Here is an 18,532-nt window from a genome sequence, read left to right as displayed (position 1 = left end):
AAGATGAACGATCAGGAGGAAAAAAGTAGAAGCACTGCCATGAATGAAAGTCATGGGGAGTCCGGAGGTCCATTTAGAGCATCAATGAGCAAAGCTCATCAGTTGTGGAAGCAGTTACTGTTTTTACTCCAACAGCAACAAATGCATTTGCAATTTATTTCTTTTCTCAGGTCGCAACGGTGTAAAGCATCATATACAGCCATGGAAACGGATCTTACGCTGCACTATGATTCAACATGGAGACTAGGAAAACGTTTAATTTCAAATGTTTGGCTTAAGCATTGCCTGATTGTTAAAGAAAAATTTTAAAAATAAAAAATATTTTTAATAAACAAACAAGTAACTCCCAAAAGACATGATCTTAAGCGGTACACCCATCTTTAGGGTTCTTTACTTGTAAACAAAGTAATTCACCTTCTGTAAATAACAGAAATTCTACCCAAACATACCACTTACATTGATGCATTTTAAGCACTTCCAGACTTCCGGTGATGGAGAATTCACAAGCAGCAAGATTGGCCAAATATATTATCATCAAGAGACTCAACGTAATGCATCTGCCAGAAACCAATTTAATAGCAGGCGCAGTGAACCAGAACGTGGCTTCCCACTTACAATTTGGATATGTTATTTCACAAATACACGAGAAGACTTGACAAATGTTATATAAAAATGAATCCACAAAGAGGAGAAAGAGGTGCTGGCAAAGCTTTCACCAGAACACGATTACCACTATATATATTTTGTAAGTAGAAGAATTTGGTTGGTGTCCGTACCCAGAAAGGACCACCCCTTATGGTAGCTGAAGCAGACGAGGCACCACATATGAGCTTAGTTTGCTGCTAAATGTCGAGAACTTGGCAACTGATGAGTTCAACCGAGCCAAAATTCTTTGTGGCAATCACTTGCCAAACATCTGGTTCGGTTTCTATGGATGCATCTGGGTTTGCACTCATGGAATCGGAGGGAGGAGATGATGAAGTTGAAGAGCTTGCTTGCCTCTGTATGTCGACCTGTAGTACTGCAACCCCATGACTTGCATCTTTCGTAATAACATGAAGCTTTCCTAGAAATCCAGCAAGTAAATATGGTGATTCTGAATCGGTCAAATCCCGAATAGGAACGTTATTCACAATAACTTTCCAGGTATCCTCCTGGTGATCATACATCTTAATCTTCCCGTTATCTAGAGAACTCGAAGGATCCAAAGCATATAACTCCCCGTTAATTACAACACTAAGTTTAGTACCAGCCTGCCTCGCCGGCCAGCCCTCTCCCATGCCATTTGGCATTTCTACCCATTCATTTGTCTCTGGGTCATAAATTTCTCCCCCAACATCAACAAAGAAGGGCCATGAGTACAAGCTTTGAGGCACACACAATCTTCCTCTGTAGGAAGTCATTCCTGTTGCAATGGGCTTTAGCATGTCAGCTAAGAAGGCAGTTGGCAGCACCCGAGCCCTAGAGAAGGGCATACTCGGCACTTCAGACCATACACCAGTTGAGGGATCAAATACTTCGGCAGATTGGAGAGGTGTTAATCCAGCTTTACCCCTGCTTACCCCTCCAACAACATAAAGTTGGTTGTTTAGCAGGCCAGTCTTGCCATAAGCCCGTTCAGTAAGCATGGAACTTGCTTCACTCCATGAATTTGTACATGGATCATACTGCCAAACACATCTCATAGCACAAGCCTTAGAGAAGCCCCCCAATACATAAAGGCAGCCATCAACAGCACCAATTGCAGAACCACAAAAAGGCATTCGTTCCAATGCATCTCTCCGCCCAAGCCATCCCCTAATAACATCAGCAATTTTGATGCTGGAACCCACCACATTCCACATCCGAACACCAGACAAGCCCCGCTTGAATTCATCTTCATACACAACATTTGGCATGGGTGGTAACCTTTGCCATTTCTTGGAAATGGGATCCAGAGCATGCCAGCTAAGTTTATCTTCATCAATCTTCGTCAACATGTAAAGCCATTCTTCTTTTGTCCCTAGTTCTTTCCTCAAATTGTATAAATCAGAACTTGTTACTGCAGCTTTCCAGCTATGTGATACCAATTTCATATTCAGGTAGCAGATTCTTGGTAATCTTGCTAGTATCTGAATTGATATCTCATCAGGAAGACTGGGAATCAGGTGTGGACTATCATCACCAAAGCCTGATGACATCCTCTGCCTCTTGCAATCAGTTTGGGTACCCTCAAGGTACTCGCCAGTCCTAGCCTTGGTACCAGCCAAACTCAAAAATGCCCCCATCGATCTCTACTCAAATGAGCTTCAAGAGAAGCCAAACTGAAAAAAGCACGATTATAGTTTCAGTATCTTACTTTGTCTGATAACTTCCAATAACATTGTTAGTCCCAAGTAAAGTAACACTTGATCCTGGAAAGACATTAAGAACCAAGGACAGATGATAAAAAAATTCATTAGAATAATGTCTTACAAAGGCTTAGGAATTAAGACACGGCACACAAACACATGAGAAAAGAAGCCTTCTCACTTTTCACATAGAAAGCACTTTAATAACAGAAATTGCAAACATACTTAGTTAAAAATGTAAAACTGTCGGAAAAAAAATGTACTAGGACCTCATCGCATTACACAGTAACAACGGTTGTAAATTTTAATGCTCCGCCTGTTTGTCTACAATTGAAATAACAATGGGCAGATATGAAAGTAAAAACATCAAACTGAAAATATCCCTATTCAAATTCTTTCCAAAGTTTAAATTTGCACTGATGTCCTTGCCAGAATTGATCAAACAAAACTTAGGACTCTCACTCAGGTCAACGATGCCATAGATTCTCCATCGAAAGAAACCACCACGGTCCCAAACCCCACTTCAGAGCCACCTTCTATGTTTTTACACACGCCACGCAGTCATCACTCCAAATCCCCAAAATAAAAACACACTTCATCACAATCCCCAGTCAAATTATACAAAAAGAAACACCAAGAACAAACTCCGGCACTCGTTAACCGTCTCCTCCACCAATTCCAGGGAAGAGAGACAACATAAATGAACAAAAAAAAAAAACAAAAAACTGCTACGATCAGCTCTCTAATAAAACGCAGACACAATTCCAGCTCCTCTCGAAGAAAGAAACACCCACTGATGAAATACTAATCCTACACCGGCGAAAATTCAGGAGAAAGAAAATAAGTAAATCCATCAGAGGCAAACAAACATGCAGATGAAAAGCAGATCCAAACGAAACAATACCTAGCATATAGATAAAAAAAAAACGACGATAAAACCCTAAATTTTCAGGGGGCAGGCCGCCACCAGTCTCCTCGTTCAGTCTTCTCAGTTCTGAATTTTCATCTAATCGCTGTCTTGCTCTCGCACACAATTGAGGGCCTAAGGATTGCTTTTTCGGATTTTCATTTTCCGGATCCGCTTCCGCGGCTCCGCTAACACGGTAAAGCAGAATGCACTTTATTGAGATTGTAAGCAAACGGTTACCATCGCGAGGGGTTGATCAATTAAATATCAGCCGTTGGTCTACATGATTTAACGATTCAATCGAATAATAAATTTATTTCATAATTTTTATATAACTTTTAAAATTAAAAGCAACGTTGTTCAAACCGGACCGGCCCGATGGCCAATTTTGGTCCAGGGACGCCATTCAAAAATTAATAAAAAAAATACAAACTATATAAGTAATGATATATATAATTAATCTTCACATTTAAATACAAGATAGTGGTGTGGCAAATTCGTCTAGTAATCTTCCCTCCAATGGTTTTGTCAAACCGGTTCGCGATTAAACCAGTTCTAACGGTTTTTAATTTTAAACAATCCTCATTATTTATGAACCAGATAATCAACCAGTTCGGTTCTGATATTGGTTATCAGAATAATAGAAAATTATTTTAAATTATTGATGATAAATAGATAATAAAATTGGTTAATTACTATTAAACCTTCAAAATATCACAAAATCCGAAAATTTATGAAAATTATTTTAAATTATTGATGATAAATAGATAATAAATTAATTACTATTAACTTTTTTTCATGGGTTTTATGAAAATAAAATTTAGCCAATGAACGCATAGATCCGTTCGGGCTCTCTTCCGCTTCACTCATTCAAATCCTAATAATTATCTGAAATCTTCCTCAAACAACGACTCACGGCCGGTGGTTATCTCCTCTCAGACTTTTCCTCCGATCCGCCCGGCCATCTGTCCACCCATTGCATTCCACTATTCTCCCCATCTTCCACCTTACACTTGTCCTCCCCAGCGTCGCCTTGACCGTCCAAGCAGACCTCCATGAACAGCCCACGAGGAGCAGTCGGTTTCGAAGGCTAAAAGAAATCTACCTGGCCGGCCGCTGGCTCGCCGTTCTCAGGCGAGTGCCACCTCGCTGTTTATGTTCCGTTTCGTGGCTGGATTTCTACAGTTCTGAAATCTGACCGGCCAATCATGGCGAAGACAGTTGCATCTGTGAAGAAAACTGGAAGGGGCTCATTTATGGGAGTCGCTCCTTGGAAAGTGCCATACTGAGACACCCGCCTCTCAGCGGTTCTCCAGATGTTTCATTTAAATAAATGAGAATTGGCGTTCTGGGTTGAGTAAAGTTTGACTGGTTTTGAAGGAATATCAGTTAAAATTTAGATTTTTTAATGTTACTGGGTGTGAATTATTGAAGCATTGGACCCACGAGAGAGGAGAATGATGTGATTGCTTTGCATGGGATATTTTGAAATATGAACCTGGCAGAGTTAGAAATTAGAATCATATCTGGGAGAGGCAGAAGACTGAAATAATAAAGTTTAAGACCTTTTTCTGGCAGATCAAATCTGGGGGACTAAGACAGGCAGACAGCTGAAGCCAGAAATTGTTAGTTTAATGGTTCAGAGATTTTATTGCTTCGCTACAGAAACAAAAAACAGATTAATAATTCTCTTGTTTGATGAAGAACACAAAACCCCAGTAAAGAAAATCTGTGATTCAAAAATGTATCTTCAGAGGAGGAAGAGGGAAGAACAAGATGAAACTCAAATTAGCGTTTGTAAGATTTAGATTCAGTTTTCAGTTGTGATGTTCTTGAAGTACTTCAATTTTAATGTCGATTAATAAAAAAGAAGACCAGTTTCTAGCAGAGATGAAAGATATGAATCAACAGAAAATAATTCTAGCTCTGCGACTCCTATTGTCGTTTCTACCACCTAAAGTTACAACAAAGAAGCACTGATCCTTAAAAAAAAAAAGGAAAAAGAAAAACCAAAAACCCAAAGCCAGAACAAAATTTTCTCGGTGCTCGCCTTGTGTTTCTCATGAGGAAAGACAAACATGGAAGCGCTCACTTATCTTCCTCCCGGACACTCATCTAACTGAGAACTGGTCTAATCGTGGTATCGGCATTTGAACCAGGGAATTCGCAAAGCACCCGCCTGCGATCCCCATTGACGCATTCACGTTCTCTCCGATACAGACAGCAGTCCTGTCTGGCTTGATAGAACTCTCGATTTCATTATCTTCGTTGTCATTCTTATAGTTACAACAAGATGAAGACGACGACGGTGTTGACGGTGAATCCAAAGAGAAGGAAGACGATGACGAAAAGGGTATGGATAGTGAGATTGACGATGGTGTCGGTGCATTGATTTCATGTAAACGATTCTCGTTCTGATCAGACGTTGAAGTGGAAGATGCCGGTGGTGGGGGTGATAAGGTGGAGGAAGATGACCGTGGCGATGCCGGTGACGGTGGAGAATCATTCTCGGGCCCTTCTTCTTCTCCTTCTTGTCCTTCTTCTTGTCCTTCTTCCTCTTCTTCTTCTTCTTCTTCTTCTTCTTCCACTTGCTCATGACGATGATGATCTGTGTGTGCACGGGCAGAATCTTCGAAGTGGACGAGTTGTAGGGTGAGGCGGCCATTGGATCGATGCGCCCGGAAGAATTCATGGTGCTTTAGCTTCACTTCCCGGAGCACCAACCGGCCATCCTTCTTGTAAGATCGTTTCAGAATCCATGGCATGTGGCACGACAAATTTCCAGTCTGGGCCAACAGAGGGATCGGCGGCGGAAAGTGCCGGACTTCCCTAAACGACAAGCGCCTTTGGTATCGCCGTATGTGCGAACCATGTACTGCTTCCTCCTGTTCCACCACTTGTTCCTCCTCTTCGTCGTCTTCTTCTTCTTCTTCATCCCTTTGTTCTTCTCCTCCTCCTTCTCCCTCTTTTTCATTATTATCATCCACGTTGGACGGTATTGATAACGGCTTCTCTCTCTTCTTTTTTTCCTCTCCTTCCTCCTCCGTTCTAACCTCTCTCATTTCTTCTTCTTTCTCCTCCCCCTCATCACTGCCCACGTCTACCGTCACAGACGCAGATGCAGGCACACACAACGAAGAGATCCCGCTGGAACAACTCAAGGGTCGGTCAAGAGGATCCGTTACAGAACCGGAATGAGACTCCTCGCCCCCCCGCTTCGACGAGAAGGCGGATGCCACTGCCGGAGCCACAAAAATCGGTTGCATCGAAGACATTCGACGTTTTTCCTCACCGAACAGCAATGGCGACAACGACGCCGTCCTCAGCCGATGCCGGTCCGCTTCCCCCTCCCCAGCCATGCTCTACTCCAAAAAAAACCAATGACACTACCGCACTATTCGAGAAAGAAAACGGAAGAGGCAGCAGCAGAGCAACCGAGAGAACTCAGAACACGCACAAAATAAGGAAAAAAAAACACAGGGCTGAAAATAGGAAGAGACGAGTGCGGGGGAGTTGGGGAAGCCAGATGGGGCTGGCCTCGGGGCTGTGGGCGCATGCAGTGGACACTCTGGCAGGCTCAGAACCAAGCAATAATACTGCTCACAGAGAGAAGACTATTGAGATATGAGAAGATTGGGAGAAAGGGCAGCGCCAGCTACTAATTCTAAATTTGTGACATTAATCTGGGGAAGAAGAGGGGATTTCCATAAATCTAATCACTTTGATTTCCTGCAATTTTGAGCTTCTTTAGGTTATCCGCTTTAATTGTGATTAATTTTATTGATTATCCACGTTTTTATTTTAGGAAGAGCGCTTAAGGGAGAGCAATTCTAGTAGGAGAGTATCTCGCAACAATTCGAAACAAGAAGGAACGGATATATATATATATATATATATATATATATTACAATATTATTACTTATTTTAGGTTTTTCTTTGAAATTTGATTTTTTAAACATGTTTTTTATAAAAATAGCTTAAAATATGATACATAATAAGTTAAAACAAATATGTGAAATGGACTGTTATATGGAATCTAAATAGTTTTGATTTGTTGGAGGAGATTGGAATTTGTTGTTCCGTGAAGTCTGGGGCTATGTCACATGATTGGAAGACTAGTAGATTCGAATGTATTAGAATATGTCATGACGCGTTTTTTTTTTCAATAACGACAAATGATAACGATGATGATGACAATAATAATAGAAATAATAATATTACTAATTAAAAAAATAGTTATTGAAAAATACTAAGTAAAAGAACATGAAATTTTAGAGAAACTAATGATAACTTGATCGGAAATCTTGGTGGTAATATTTATTACCTAATTTAGTTTTATGGAATTTTATTTTTCGAATAATGTTGTTAATTTTAATTTTATAAAATAATAAAATTTGATTATTTTGGTTAAATAAATCTATAAAAATAAGTAGAAGGAACATTATATGAATCTAAATCATTTTTTATTTGTTGGAGGTAATAGAATTTGTTGTTCCACGTGATTTCAGACTAGTTGTGTGGGAGAAAGAAGGGTTTTATTCAATGCTTTCTTTCGATTTACGACACACTATAAGAAAATTGATTTTTGTGAGTGAATTTTTTTGCTGGCAAAGGTTTAAAATTTACTGATGGTACCTCTTATAGCAAAAAAATCACTTGAAGAGTTCATTATTTCATTTCGCCAGCAAAATTTGAACTTCATTACGTAAGTTTAAATCTCTACCAAATCACCAGATGATAGAAAATTTATTTCAGGATATTGTACTTACTTGGAGGTAGTCTTGTCACATGGAGGAGTAAAATATAAAATATGGTTGCAAGGTGCATTGTAGAAGCATAATACAGAGCCATGACACATACAATAAACGAGCTTCTATGGATTAAATATCTTCTAGCAGAGTTGAGATTCCACAAAGAAGACCCCATGAAACTTTATTGAGATAATCAAATTGTGATCGTCATTGACCCCCACCCAGTCTTCCATGAGAGAACTACACATATTGAGGTGGGCTATCATTTTTTTAGAGAAAAGTTACATGTAGGGATTATACGTCTTAAGTTATCTCCTTTGCATGTACCAAACTGGGGATATATGATATCTTTTTACCACCAGATTGAAAGGGAGTGTTAGAAGATATAGGCAAACTTGGGTGTTGTTGTTGTAATTATCTTATTTTTTTTAATCTCTTCCTCACTCCTATTAGGGTGAAGGGTATATTTATAATATTGATGTTTTGATTTCTATAAATAAAGCTAAAGGGATAGGGTTTGGATCAGTTCCAAAACTCTAACTCTCCCCCTATTCGTCTTCTCCTCTTTCTCTCAGCCATCCTCTCCTCTCTTTCTCAACTGTCCTCTCCTTCCTTCTCTCTTCTCCTCCTCCTTTCTTCTTCTCCTCTTTGTTCTCTCAACTTACAAGACCTACTAGTAATAGAATCCTAAAAACAACATGTTCATTTTAATACTCTTGAATCTTTGGAACTTGATTTTCTTCCCCAAGTAATTGCATCTCCGATAGTAGATCTACCTAGATATTGTCTTAGGACGTGCAAGTAGTACCTTAGGTGGACATGGAAGAATAATAGAAGATGACCTACACAATTTTTTTATAATATCAATAATGCTATTAATAAATAATAATAATAGCAACAATTTTTTAATAAATATCTTTACATAAAAAAACGTTTTTGGATTCATCATCATCTAATTGAATTTCTTCCTCGTACTCATCTTCTACCTCTGCCTCATCTTCTTTATCGTCACTCTCTACCATTTGAATTGGCACATATATACATTCTAAAGGGACATCTGACCTAGCTAATAACCTAACATCATCGTTTCATTACACAAATTGGAGATTAAAATTTTACAACTCCTGTTACTAGCATTTATTTAGTTAATTATGGTTATCTATTGCTCGACCAACACATCAAATTATTTAAATATTAAATATTAATTATGCATATAATGCATAAATTAATTATTGAAAATTAGCAAGTAATTAAATATCATGTATTGATTATTTTTAATTAATTATAAAAATTCTTTAATCATCAATAAAACAACAAATGATTGTTAATTAGATATTATTAATTAATCAAAAATTAAAAAGTATTAATAATTAATTTATAACCAATTAAAACTGAGTTATTAATAACTAATCAATTATTATTTAGATAAATACTTTAATTGATTTTTAAATAGTAATCCACAACCAATTAATTATTTCATAATTAGTTTACTTTCTTACTAATTCACTCAACATGGTGGGTACTACGAATTGATTCAAGAACCAGTTGAAAGTTGACGTTGTAATTTCTCTGTTCTTGGTGTTATCAAACAGATCCACTGCGATAAAACTTCCAGCAGGCCGTCAACTGCGTCAGGAGCGTGGTTGTTCCTAAGCACGGAACTTATCAGCGAGGCCCAAAACAAAGTACAGACTACAGAGCAGATGTGTACGAATAGCGCAAGGCAGGGTACCAAATCTTCTGTACTTTAAGCGCAGAACTCCTGCTTTTCTAATTTTCGTTTGCGCCTTTCTAGAGGCTGCTAAAGGGAGTTTTGGATCCGGGGCAAAACCCAGACGGTGCTGAAATTTGGGACATCAGTGGAAAAATATTTCTTTATTCTCCTCATTGTTGATCTGTAGGTATCTGTGAACGAAGTGGGTTGGGATGTCAGAACCAGTGGTTCTTATCACGGGCTGCAGTGAAGGGGGAATTGGGAACGCCTTGGCTCGAGCCTTCGCTGCCGAGAACTGTAAGGTGGTGGCTACTAGCCGATCGATGAAGTCGATGGGAAATCTAGAAAATGATTCGAGGCTTCTTCTCCAGGAATTGGACGTTTTGTCTGAAGAAAGTATCCGCAATGTTATGAACAGGGTGTTGGATAACTTTGGAAGGATTGATATTGTGGTAAATAATGCCGGAGTTCTGTGTGTGGGACCTCTAGCTGAAATTCCGATGGCAGCTTTTCAGAGCACCTTTGATACAAATGTTTACGGTATTCTTTTTCCTCTTTTCCTGCTCATTTGTTGATGCTGATTCGATATTTTTCCCGTCTTATTTCTTTTTCTGTTGCATTTAGCAGTACCCAATTTTCAATTGAGTTGAATGATTTACCAGTTATTTATCTTGTTTAATTCTTTTCATGGATTAAAAGTTATGCTCTATTATGTTTAGTGAAGATGGATTCTGACGATTTTTTTCTTTTTCTTTTCTCACCTATCACTTCGTTTTTTTTTTCTCTTATCTGGATTTTGTACCAGTGGTATCTCTATAAACTTGTTAGCTAGTTTCATATTTGCAATCACTCTGTTATCCTGCCTGAGTACCGTATGCTGAAGATATAATCTGCACCTATATAACCTATTTCTCTTTTGTGTAAGCCTACAACTTGAACATCTTTAACATTGGTTGATACAATCGAATTCCTTAAACCTCTGGTCTTCTAGCTCATCAACAGAAACTACTCTTAAGTGTATGTTGGTTGAGAAGATTAACTCTCTCAAAGGATCTTGTTAATATAGTTCTGCTTTGTGCTAATCTTCTTCTTTTTCAAATCAATATTTGGGCTACAAGCCTTTGAGGTGGATGACCACTGATAACAGGGTAAACACTATACCCCCCTTGCATCCATCTCTTCTTTTCTCCCTACCAGTTCACTTTTTCTCTAGCCAACAAACCCTAATTCCTCCACAACTCCAACTCTCTCTACCTCTACCAACTGGTCTCTCTCTCTCTTCATTTCTCAATCCTAACAGCCCACGCCAACTCTGTTCTCCTCTTTCCCACACCCATCCCTTCTACACTTTCTTCCATTCTCACTTCTCCCTCGTTGCCCTTCTCTCCCTTGGATCTACCCTTCTCTTCATCCATGCAGCCAGTCCCTTTTTCCCTTATATGTCTCGTTAGACAACGGACTACCTCCTTTGGGATCAACGAGCAGAAGTTCAGCATGTAAGTAAGTAACAATTGGGTAATAGATCTTTACTAGAATAAGTAAATGTTGTTAGTGCCTGAAAATCATGTCAGCAAGATTGTTAAAAAGAAAGAAGCCTCAGAATAAGAAAAGGCTGTAAGAGGGTAGAGACTCTACTGAGAACAATGGGTAATGTGCCCGGTTATGCATAAAACTTCTATATTTGTGTGCATGGAGATTCATGACTGAGCTGAAAATTGTGACAAGCTACCAGACATGGGTACTTAAGGTGAAAAGTTTGATGCAGAACAACATTGAGTTACGAAGGGTGACTTGGGTCTTTGGCTCAATGGGCACATGGGAGGAGGTTTCTAGCTCGAGGTCTTGAATTCAAGCCTCACCAGGAGTAAGGGGGTGTGTACGTGTATAATAACATTCAAAGAAAAAAAAAAGATTGTTCCGATCGACCAACCATATAGGATGTTAGATGCTTTAACAAGAAAGTAAAACTCTAGCAACTATTTACTCATTCAACCTCTTTAGGTCAGAATCTCATTCTGCTGCAGGAGTGCAATCTGGTTCAGTACAAAATTTCTTGATTTTTATTCACTATAAACACCTAGAGTCAGGTCTGGGTTACATTCACCGACTGTTATTTCAACAGTCAGCGCAATGGTAGACTCGCAAGACATTGTTGGTTTTTTGTCCTATAGAAGTGCAGTTTTGGTTCTGCAATGGATTATAATCTTCGAATTCCATGAAGATTAAGTTTTCATCTCAACTTCTCATATGCTTGCTGCTTCTTTTGATAGTTTATTGTTAGGGAACATCTACTCATCAGTTCATAACAAGTCATTTGATTTATTGTTCTAAGACTCTTTTTACAGGTCCAATGAGGATGGTCCAAGCTGTAGTTCCTCACATGGCAACTAGGAAAAAGGGTAAGATTGTAAATGTTGGAAGTATTGCTGCCCTGTCACCTGGACCATGGGCTGGTACTTACACTGCATCAAAAGCTGCTCTTCATGCCTTAACTGATAGCTTAAGGTTTTTACCCCTCATCCCACCCCAGCACACATTTTTGCACTTCAGATATGGAATTTTAACCTTTGTTTTTTTGTCTTTTCCACAAGACAATTCGGGTCTGCCATTTTCTTGTCCATGGTCTGATATCTGATTTCCCTGGCACTAATGCAGAATGGAGCTTAAACTTTTAGGGATAGATGTTATCAATGTGGCTCCTGGTGCAATAAAATCAAATATTGGACGATCCGCCACTGCTACGTATAGCCAAATGCCAGAGTGGAAGCTGTTCAAGCCATTCGAGGGTGTCATTCGAGCAAGAGCTGAGTATTCACAGAGCCTCAAATCTACCCCGGAAGATGAGTTTGCCAAAAAAACAGTAGCTGCTGTTCTGAAGAAAAACCCCCCACCATGGTTCTCATATGGCCACTTATCTACCTCTATGTCCATCCTTTATCATATGCCAGTTTTTATTAGAGATGGGATTATTAATATGGCTCTGAAATCTTCGAAAAACTCTTAGTGGGTATTTGGCTGAAATCCCCATGTTGCATTTCAAATGCTCATCGCTTGCACATGCATTGTAAGCTGACTCCAGAAATGTATTGAGGTTATTATCCTGTTATTGTTGCTGATGTTCCTTGAAATTAAGACACGGTTATAGTTCAAAGCTTCAGCATTTATAATAGCAAATGAAGATCTTCTGCCTTTTTGGAACAGCCAGTGAACATCATGAAGAGATACAGTAGGTGCTGGGAAAATAAGTTCCTGAAACGTGACTGAAGAAACCCAGTTCGAGTCCTTATGAGTATCTCTGACAGAAACAACTTGGAATTTTAAGGGAAAAAAAAGGGTTGACTTAGGATATGTTAGCACAGACTACTCCATGCACCACTAGTGTTCCATGCAAGTGTAGCAAGCAATGCTGCAAAACTCAAGTTATGAAATTAAATGTGAAAATTAACCTTAAAAACCTATTAATGGTCTGTTTTGAACCCCTATCAAAGAAAAAAGAAGAAAAAAAAATAAGAATTTGATTGTTATTATTTTCAAAAATAGTTAGTAAAAATAAGATAATCATCAAATTCTCATTTTCTTTTTTCAAAGTTTTTAATATGCAATAATATATTTAAAATATTTTTTCTAAGGGCCTGTTTGGAACCCGTAGAAAATAAAATAAAAGAAAAGAAACGAAAAGGGGAGAAAATTATTATTTTTTGTTTTGTAGCTGAAAATTATCGAGCAAAAAAGGGAAAATCACTTTTTTTAATTAATATTTTTTCTCAAAAAATGATGAAATTTGGGGAGAAAAGAAAATTGAGAGAAAATTTTAATCATCAAAATTTTAAAATATTGATAATTTTTTTTCATTTTCATTTTCTCACATATATACAAACAAGAGAAACTTTATTTCTCTTCCATTTTCTTTTTTATTTCCACAGGCATCCAAACAAGAGAAAAAAATATATTTTTTCTCTTCATTTTCTTATGTCTCCGCTTTTAGTATTCCAAACACAACCGAACATAGAAAATGGAGAGAAAAGAAAATGAAGAGAAGATTTATGTTTGGAATACAGAAAGTGGAGAGAAAAGAAAAAGAAGAGAAAATACAGAGAAAGAGAAAAGACAAATATAATAATTTATTATTAGTAATAACAAAAAATACAAAAAATAATAACTACATATGGTAGAAGACACATCTTCCCCGTATTTATGTATTACCATCAATTAAATGAATAATTATAGTCAACGAATAACTATTCACTTGAAATTGATCGAATATCGTTATTATCACAATCTTTTAGTATGCATTAATCATTTCAACAAGAGGGTAATTTATATGATTCATATTTCAAGGTTCTACTAATTTCTTTGTCCTTTTAGATTATGTTAGTGAATTAGTTAGTGCATTAGGTTTTATTTAGATTTTGGTGTTAGGCATTTTAAAATCACAGTTTGATAATGTGAAGCATAATTAAATGATTTTTCGTATTAGATCATTCGTGTCTATTATTCATTCTTCATCTTTCTCCTGAGACCAAAGGAAACGGTTCGAATCTGGTGTAACAGAGGTTGTTGAGAATTTAACATCGACCGGGCTGATTCCTCTTATATTCATGTTGCGCCTTCACTATTGCCTCGAGGTTTTAGCGCAATTTGTTTCAATATGGTATCAAAGCAAGGTTAGCCCTGAGTTCGAGTCTCGCTCCCACCTGTTTCCACGAGCCACAAATGGCAACGTGCGGGGGTGAGTGTTGAGAATTTAATATCGACCCCTAAATAGCAATTAATTAGTAACCCTTAAAAAATATCTCTCTCCTCTTTTAAATAAAAAATATCATCTTTACGTTGTAAATTTGTGGAAGAGCGGGGGCATTTCAGTGAGTCTACATATATTAGAAAACCAATACAAATTGTTCGAATCTGGGGTAAGACCCTTCCATTTACTCTTCTGCGTTTTTCGAAATTCTGCGCGATAGCCATGGATCCAGATTCGTTTCGCTCGACGTTTTCTGGTTTGGCATTCGGAAATGTAATGGCGGCAGCAGCTCGTGATTACCAGAAGGTCTTTATTTGATCCCTATATGTTGCGATGCTTGTGTTATTTCATTATTTTCTGTTGAAACGACAATGGACTATTGATCGTCTTTTAACTTTTTAAGTATCCAAATTCAACTTTTTGTTAGATATTTCTCCGCAATCCAAGTCGTCGTTGCAGATCTTCTCTCGTTTTCTCCTCATCGTGCGATGAGGGGTTATAATCCCGTGATGTTTCTGCCATTCCATATACTTGTTCGTTAGTGTAAATTTCAGTTGAAGTAAGCCATGGCCGCTTGTAATCTGAACCGTTCTTCGCTGGATATGTAGTACGTACAACATTTTACTTGTACACAATCCTTTTACCCACTAAACGGTTGTTATTACCTTCTGCACACTGCCTATAATCGAACCTTGAGGCATAGCGGTTCAATATCACAGCTACCACAAAGCAGCTCTGTCGAATCCTTTAAAGCTCCATGGCTTAAGGTTGTTGTACCACACCTGTAAAGTTTCTAGTAAGTAAAGCAGGTGTTACATTTTCTCATCATAGGTAAATCTCCTTTATTAGAATTATCTAACTTCCCTGAGAAACATTCTCTCTTTCTCGCATTCTGAATTTCTTCCTGAGAACCACCATTTGATAGACTACCGTATTCAATGGTTTGCAAGGGAACTTAAATTTTGATTTGTGAGGAAGTATAGTCATTACAGGTGTTGTTGAAACATGGATACTTTCTCTTTTTCTGTTTTTTTCGGTTAATGAATGTATTGCTAATGTTTTCCTAATAGAAACAACTTTTATGTCCTTCATGGTTTATTAGCTGATGAAAGTCAGTTCGACTAGCTGTGCATGAGTCAACATTCTAAAAGCAAACTTGTGGCTTTCTTCTAAAGTAGGTTTAATAAAAGTACATCATTGTTGAGTCATCTTCCTCTGTGATGATACTATTATAAAGGAGTAGTCCCAGTATCTCTTTTTCTTGCATTAGAATATGTTTGTTTATGTCCTCATTTTTATATGACAAAAAAGAGTAGAAGAAAGTGTTTGTTTGAGCTTGGTGGAACAACAACTACTATTATATGCCCGGCAATGTTTGTCTTTGTATTAGGATGAAGAGGCTGGACCAGGGGTGTATTTCTTTCATTCCATGTATTCTGTAGCAATGACACATCTCTGAACCTCAAAGGAGCAAACTTTGTCTTTTTAAAACTGCTCATGATGGATGTTGGTGATACTGACCATCCTGTTGGTAGTTTTTGCCAATCAAAGGTCCATTTTGATAGCTATGAACAAATATTATAGAGTACAAGCCAACATGTATACTACAGTGCAGAGCCTTTTTTCTTTGTTGATAGATGAAAGTGAACATGCAAACACAAACACAGAGTGTAGACATGTAGGACTTCTTTCATCTTGCTATCAAGTTGTGAAAAATCAAAGAGGAAATGCACTCACTATCATCATCCTGATATCCTTTTCTGCTTTATTGTCTCCTACTATATCTCAAGGATAAGCTCCCCTTCAAGAATTATATATGATATGCATTCTGTAATTACAGGAATTGCTAGCTCAGGAGAAGGCGCAAGCTTCCAGTGCAAAGAATGAAGAATTTGACCTTGATGAATTAATGGATGTAAGTGAGACTTTTTCAATTTTTGCCCAGAGTCGCTGTTACCACTGTACAAACCATGTATAAATTGGCTAACTTTCAGGATCCAGAGCTTGAAAGATTGCATGCAGAAAGGATAGCAGCTCTCAAGGTAAGATTTGCTGGATGGCATCTCATGTCTGTGTGATCTAAGCTTCTAACCTAGTTGAACATTGTACAATAAGCTGATTCATTCCAACAGAATGAAGCAGAGAAGCGTGAAGCCTTAAAAAGACAGGGTCATGGAGAATATCGGGAAATAACTGAAGGAGACTTTTTGGGAGAGGTCACGGGAATTGGAAGAGTGATATGCCATTTCTACCACAAAGAGTTTTACCGTTGCAAGTTAGTTTTTCCCTAACCTCATTATTAGAGACATGGAACTGTTAGTGATTCTTAAAGCTGGATATAACTTTTTTTTTAATGAACTCTTATAGGATAATGGATAAACATTTAAAATCCCTTGCACCTAGGCACGTTGAGACCAAGTTCATCAGGCTTGATGCAGAGGTTAACCTTTTGCCTAATCTAAGTTTTAAGGGGTGTGTCATATTCTGTATCCGATCTGGTAAACATCATCTCATCTTGTATGCAGAATGCCCCGTTCATTGTTTCCAAGCTAGCCATCAAAACTTTACCTTGCGTTATTTTGTTCAGGTGAAGCTGCTCTACAATCGATCTTTTAGTTTTTTAAGTTTACAACATTTTTTGCAATTTGATATTTCTCGTTCTTCAATATCTTTTCCAATAACTCGTTCATTTTCCTGTTCAAAGCTAACAATTTTCATTTATGGAATTTTGGTCTTCATTTCCTTTTCAGAAATTCATTTTCATTGATTCAATTTTTTATTTCAGGGATGGCATTGCTAAAGATAGGTTGGTCGGGTTTCAAGATCTTGGTGGCAAAGATGATTTCACTACAAAGACCCTGGAGAATCTTCTCATAAAGAAAGGTATTTTTTCTTTCATCACTTCTATTTAATATCAACCACTGCAGAGTTCTGAGAAACCCATATTTTGCAGGTATTATTAGTGAAAGTAAAGATAAAGATGAGGATGGTGCTGAAAGCTATAGTGACAGAGGCAGGTCCATTCGATCTTCAGTTGCCCATGACTCTGATTCAGATTAAGTATTTAAGAAATTTAAATCTTATGTTTTGTAACAGTAATGGAAAACGACAATCCAAAATATTACAGATAAAGAACTTCTTTTTTCCTGATTATTTGACATGCAATAATTACATACATCTTAGACTCTGTAAAATTGGATGAAACCCGGTCAACCATTATTGTGTTTAGTAAAGAATTGCATGTCAGGAGGCTGAAGCAGTCGATAACTTGGAGCTACCTGCTGCTGCTGAGGCATTGTCATGGTGAAAGTTCAAGTGCTGTTCCGGCTTTTCAAGCCAAAAACCCGTCTCTCATCCCGTCTGAACAAATAACTACTCGTACATGATGAAAAATCACTTCATACCAGAAGAAAGCAGCTCAAAGCATATCTTTAAATGCAAAAACATAGAAACACATGTCTGAAGGTCAAGCATGTAGGAAGATTAATTTTGTGATCCAAGTAACAAATGCATACCTGCAACTGAGTGCGAACATTCTCTAATTCTGACTCCTGCATAAAGCCAGTTTGTTAGTACACAGTTTTAATTATTGAATGTTGATTACAAATGGACACTGCACCAATACTCCCGGAAAGACTTGAACCCAAATGAGAATTTATTTTATTTTTAAAGAGAAAATTAATAACAAAAAAAAAATGTTCATGTAGTGCTTCCTTCAAATGAGATTGTTAGAAAATACATCTAAGGGTATTTTGGTTATTTTATTACATTTGTAGTTAATTTTTTTTTTATAATCTTATTTTTAAGTATATAGGATGTACAGTTAGGGAGACATATTAAGGTTTATTAAGTCTATAGGGATGTTTTTGTAATTATCACTCAAACACAGTTATTTAAGAGGATCTAGGAATCTGTGCATGATTCCCAACAAAGCCTTTTTCAGGCTATTCAAAGAAATCTTCTTCTCCTTCATCTTTTTTTTCTCAATTTTCTCCTCTTTCTTTACCCAAATCTTGATTTTTATTGGTATTAGAGCAAGAGATCATTGTTGGGAGTATTCTGCTATAGATTCTCGTCAATTTTGAAGAA

General features: G+C 37.6%; 3 protein-coding genes across 4 annotated transcripts; 2 read left to right on the top strand and 1 right to left on the bottom strand.

The window, feature by feature from the left end:
* Positions 1-499: 499 nt before the first annotated feature.
* LOC137940981 (F-box/kelch-repeat protein At1g22040-like) lies at positions 500-3,408 on the bottom strand. Of its 2 annotated transcripts, none has more exons than XM_068786141.1 (2): positions 3,235-3,408; positions 500-2,393 (listed from the first exon to the last, which is right to left on the bottom strand). In XM_068786141.1, exon 2 carries the CDS (start codon positions 2,265-2,267, stop codon positions 843-845), a length of 1,425 nt encoding a protein of 474 aa, XP_068642242.1. In that variant the 5' UTR covers positions 2,268-2,393; positions 3,235-3,408; the 3' UTR covers positions 500-842. The 2 variants fall into 2 exon arrangements, with proteins under 2 accessions (XP_068642242.1, XP_068642243.1); XM_068786142.1 differs by having other exon boundaries at positions 500-2,303.
* Positions 3,409-9,637: 6,229 nt separating this feature from the next.
* LOC137941807 (short-chain dehydrogenase ptmH-like) lies at positions 9,638-12,808 on the top strand. Its single transcript, XM_068787392.1, has 3 exons — positions 9,638-10,242; positions 12,048-12,207; positions 12,358-12,808. The coding sequence occupies exons 1-3, from the start codon at positions 9,915-9,917 to the stop codon at positions 12,704-12,706; spliced, it is 837 nt and encodes a 278-aa protein (XP_068643493.1). The 5' UTR covers positions 9,638-9,914; the 3' UTR covers positions 12,707-12,808.
* A 1,814-nt stretch (positions 12,809-14,622) lies between these two features.
* Positions 14,623-17,703, top strand: LOC137941764 (thioredoxin domain-containing protein PLP3B-like). Its single transcript, XM_068787339.1, has 8 exons — positions 14,623-14,749; positions 16,284-16,358; positions 16,438-16,485; positions 16,576-16,718; positions 16,811-16,883; positions 16,969-17,030; positions 17,229-17,326; positions 17,397-17,703. Exons 1-8 carry the CDS (start codon positions 14,666-14,668, stop codon positions 17,501-17,503), a joined length of 690 nt encoding a protein of 229 aa, XP_068643440.1. The 5' UTR covers positions 14,623-14,665; the 3' UTR covers positions 17,504-17,703.
* The last annotated feature ends 829 nt before the right edge of the window (positions 17,704-18,532 follow it).

This window comes from Aristolochia californica, unplaced genomic scaffold (assembly GCF_029961685.1).
Source record: "Aristolochia californica isolate CCGP_79_NKW_82.1479 unplaced genomic scaffold, dmAriCali1.0.hap1 SCAF_9, whole genome shotgun sequence".
Taxonomy (NCBI): Eukaryota; Viridiplantae; Streptophyta; class Magnoliopsida; order Piperales; family Aristolochiaceae; genus Aristolochia; species Aristolochia californica.
The sequence above is the reverse complement of the archived record's forward strand: the minus strand, read 5'-3'. Positions and strand labels throughout refer to the sequence as shown.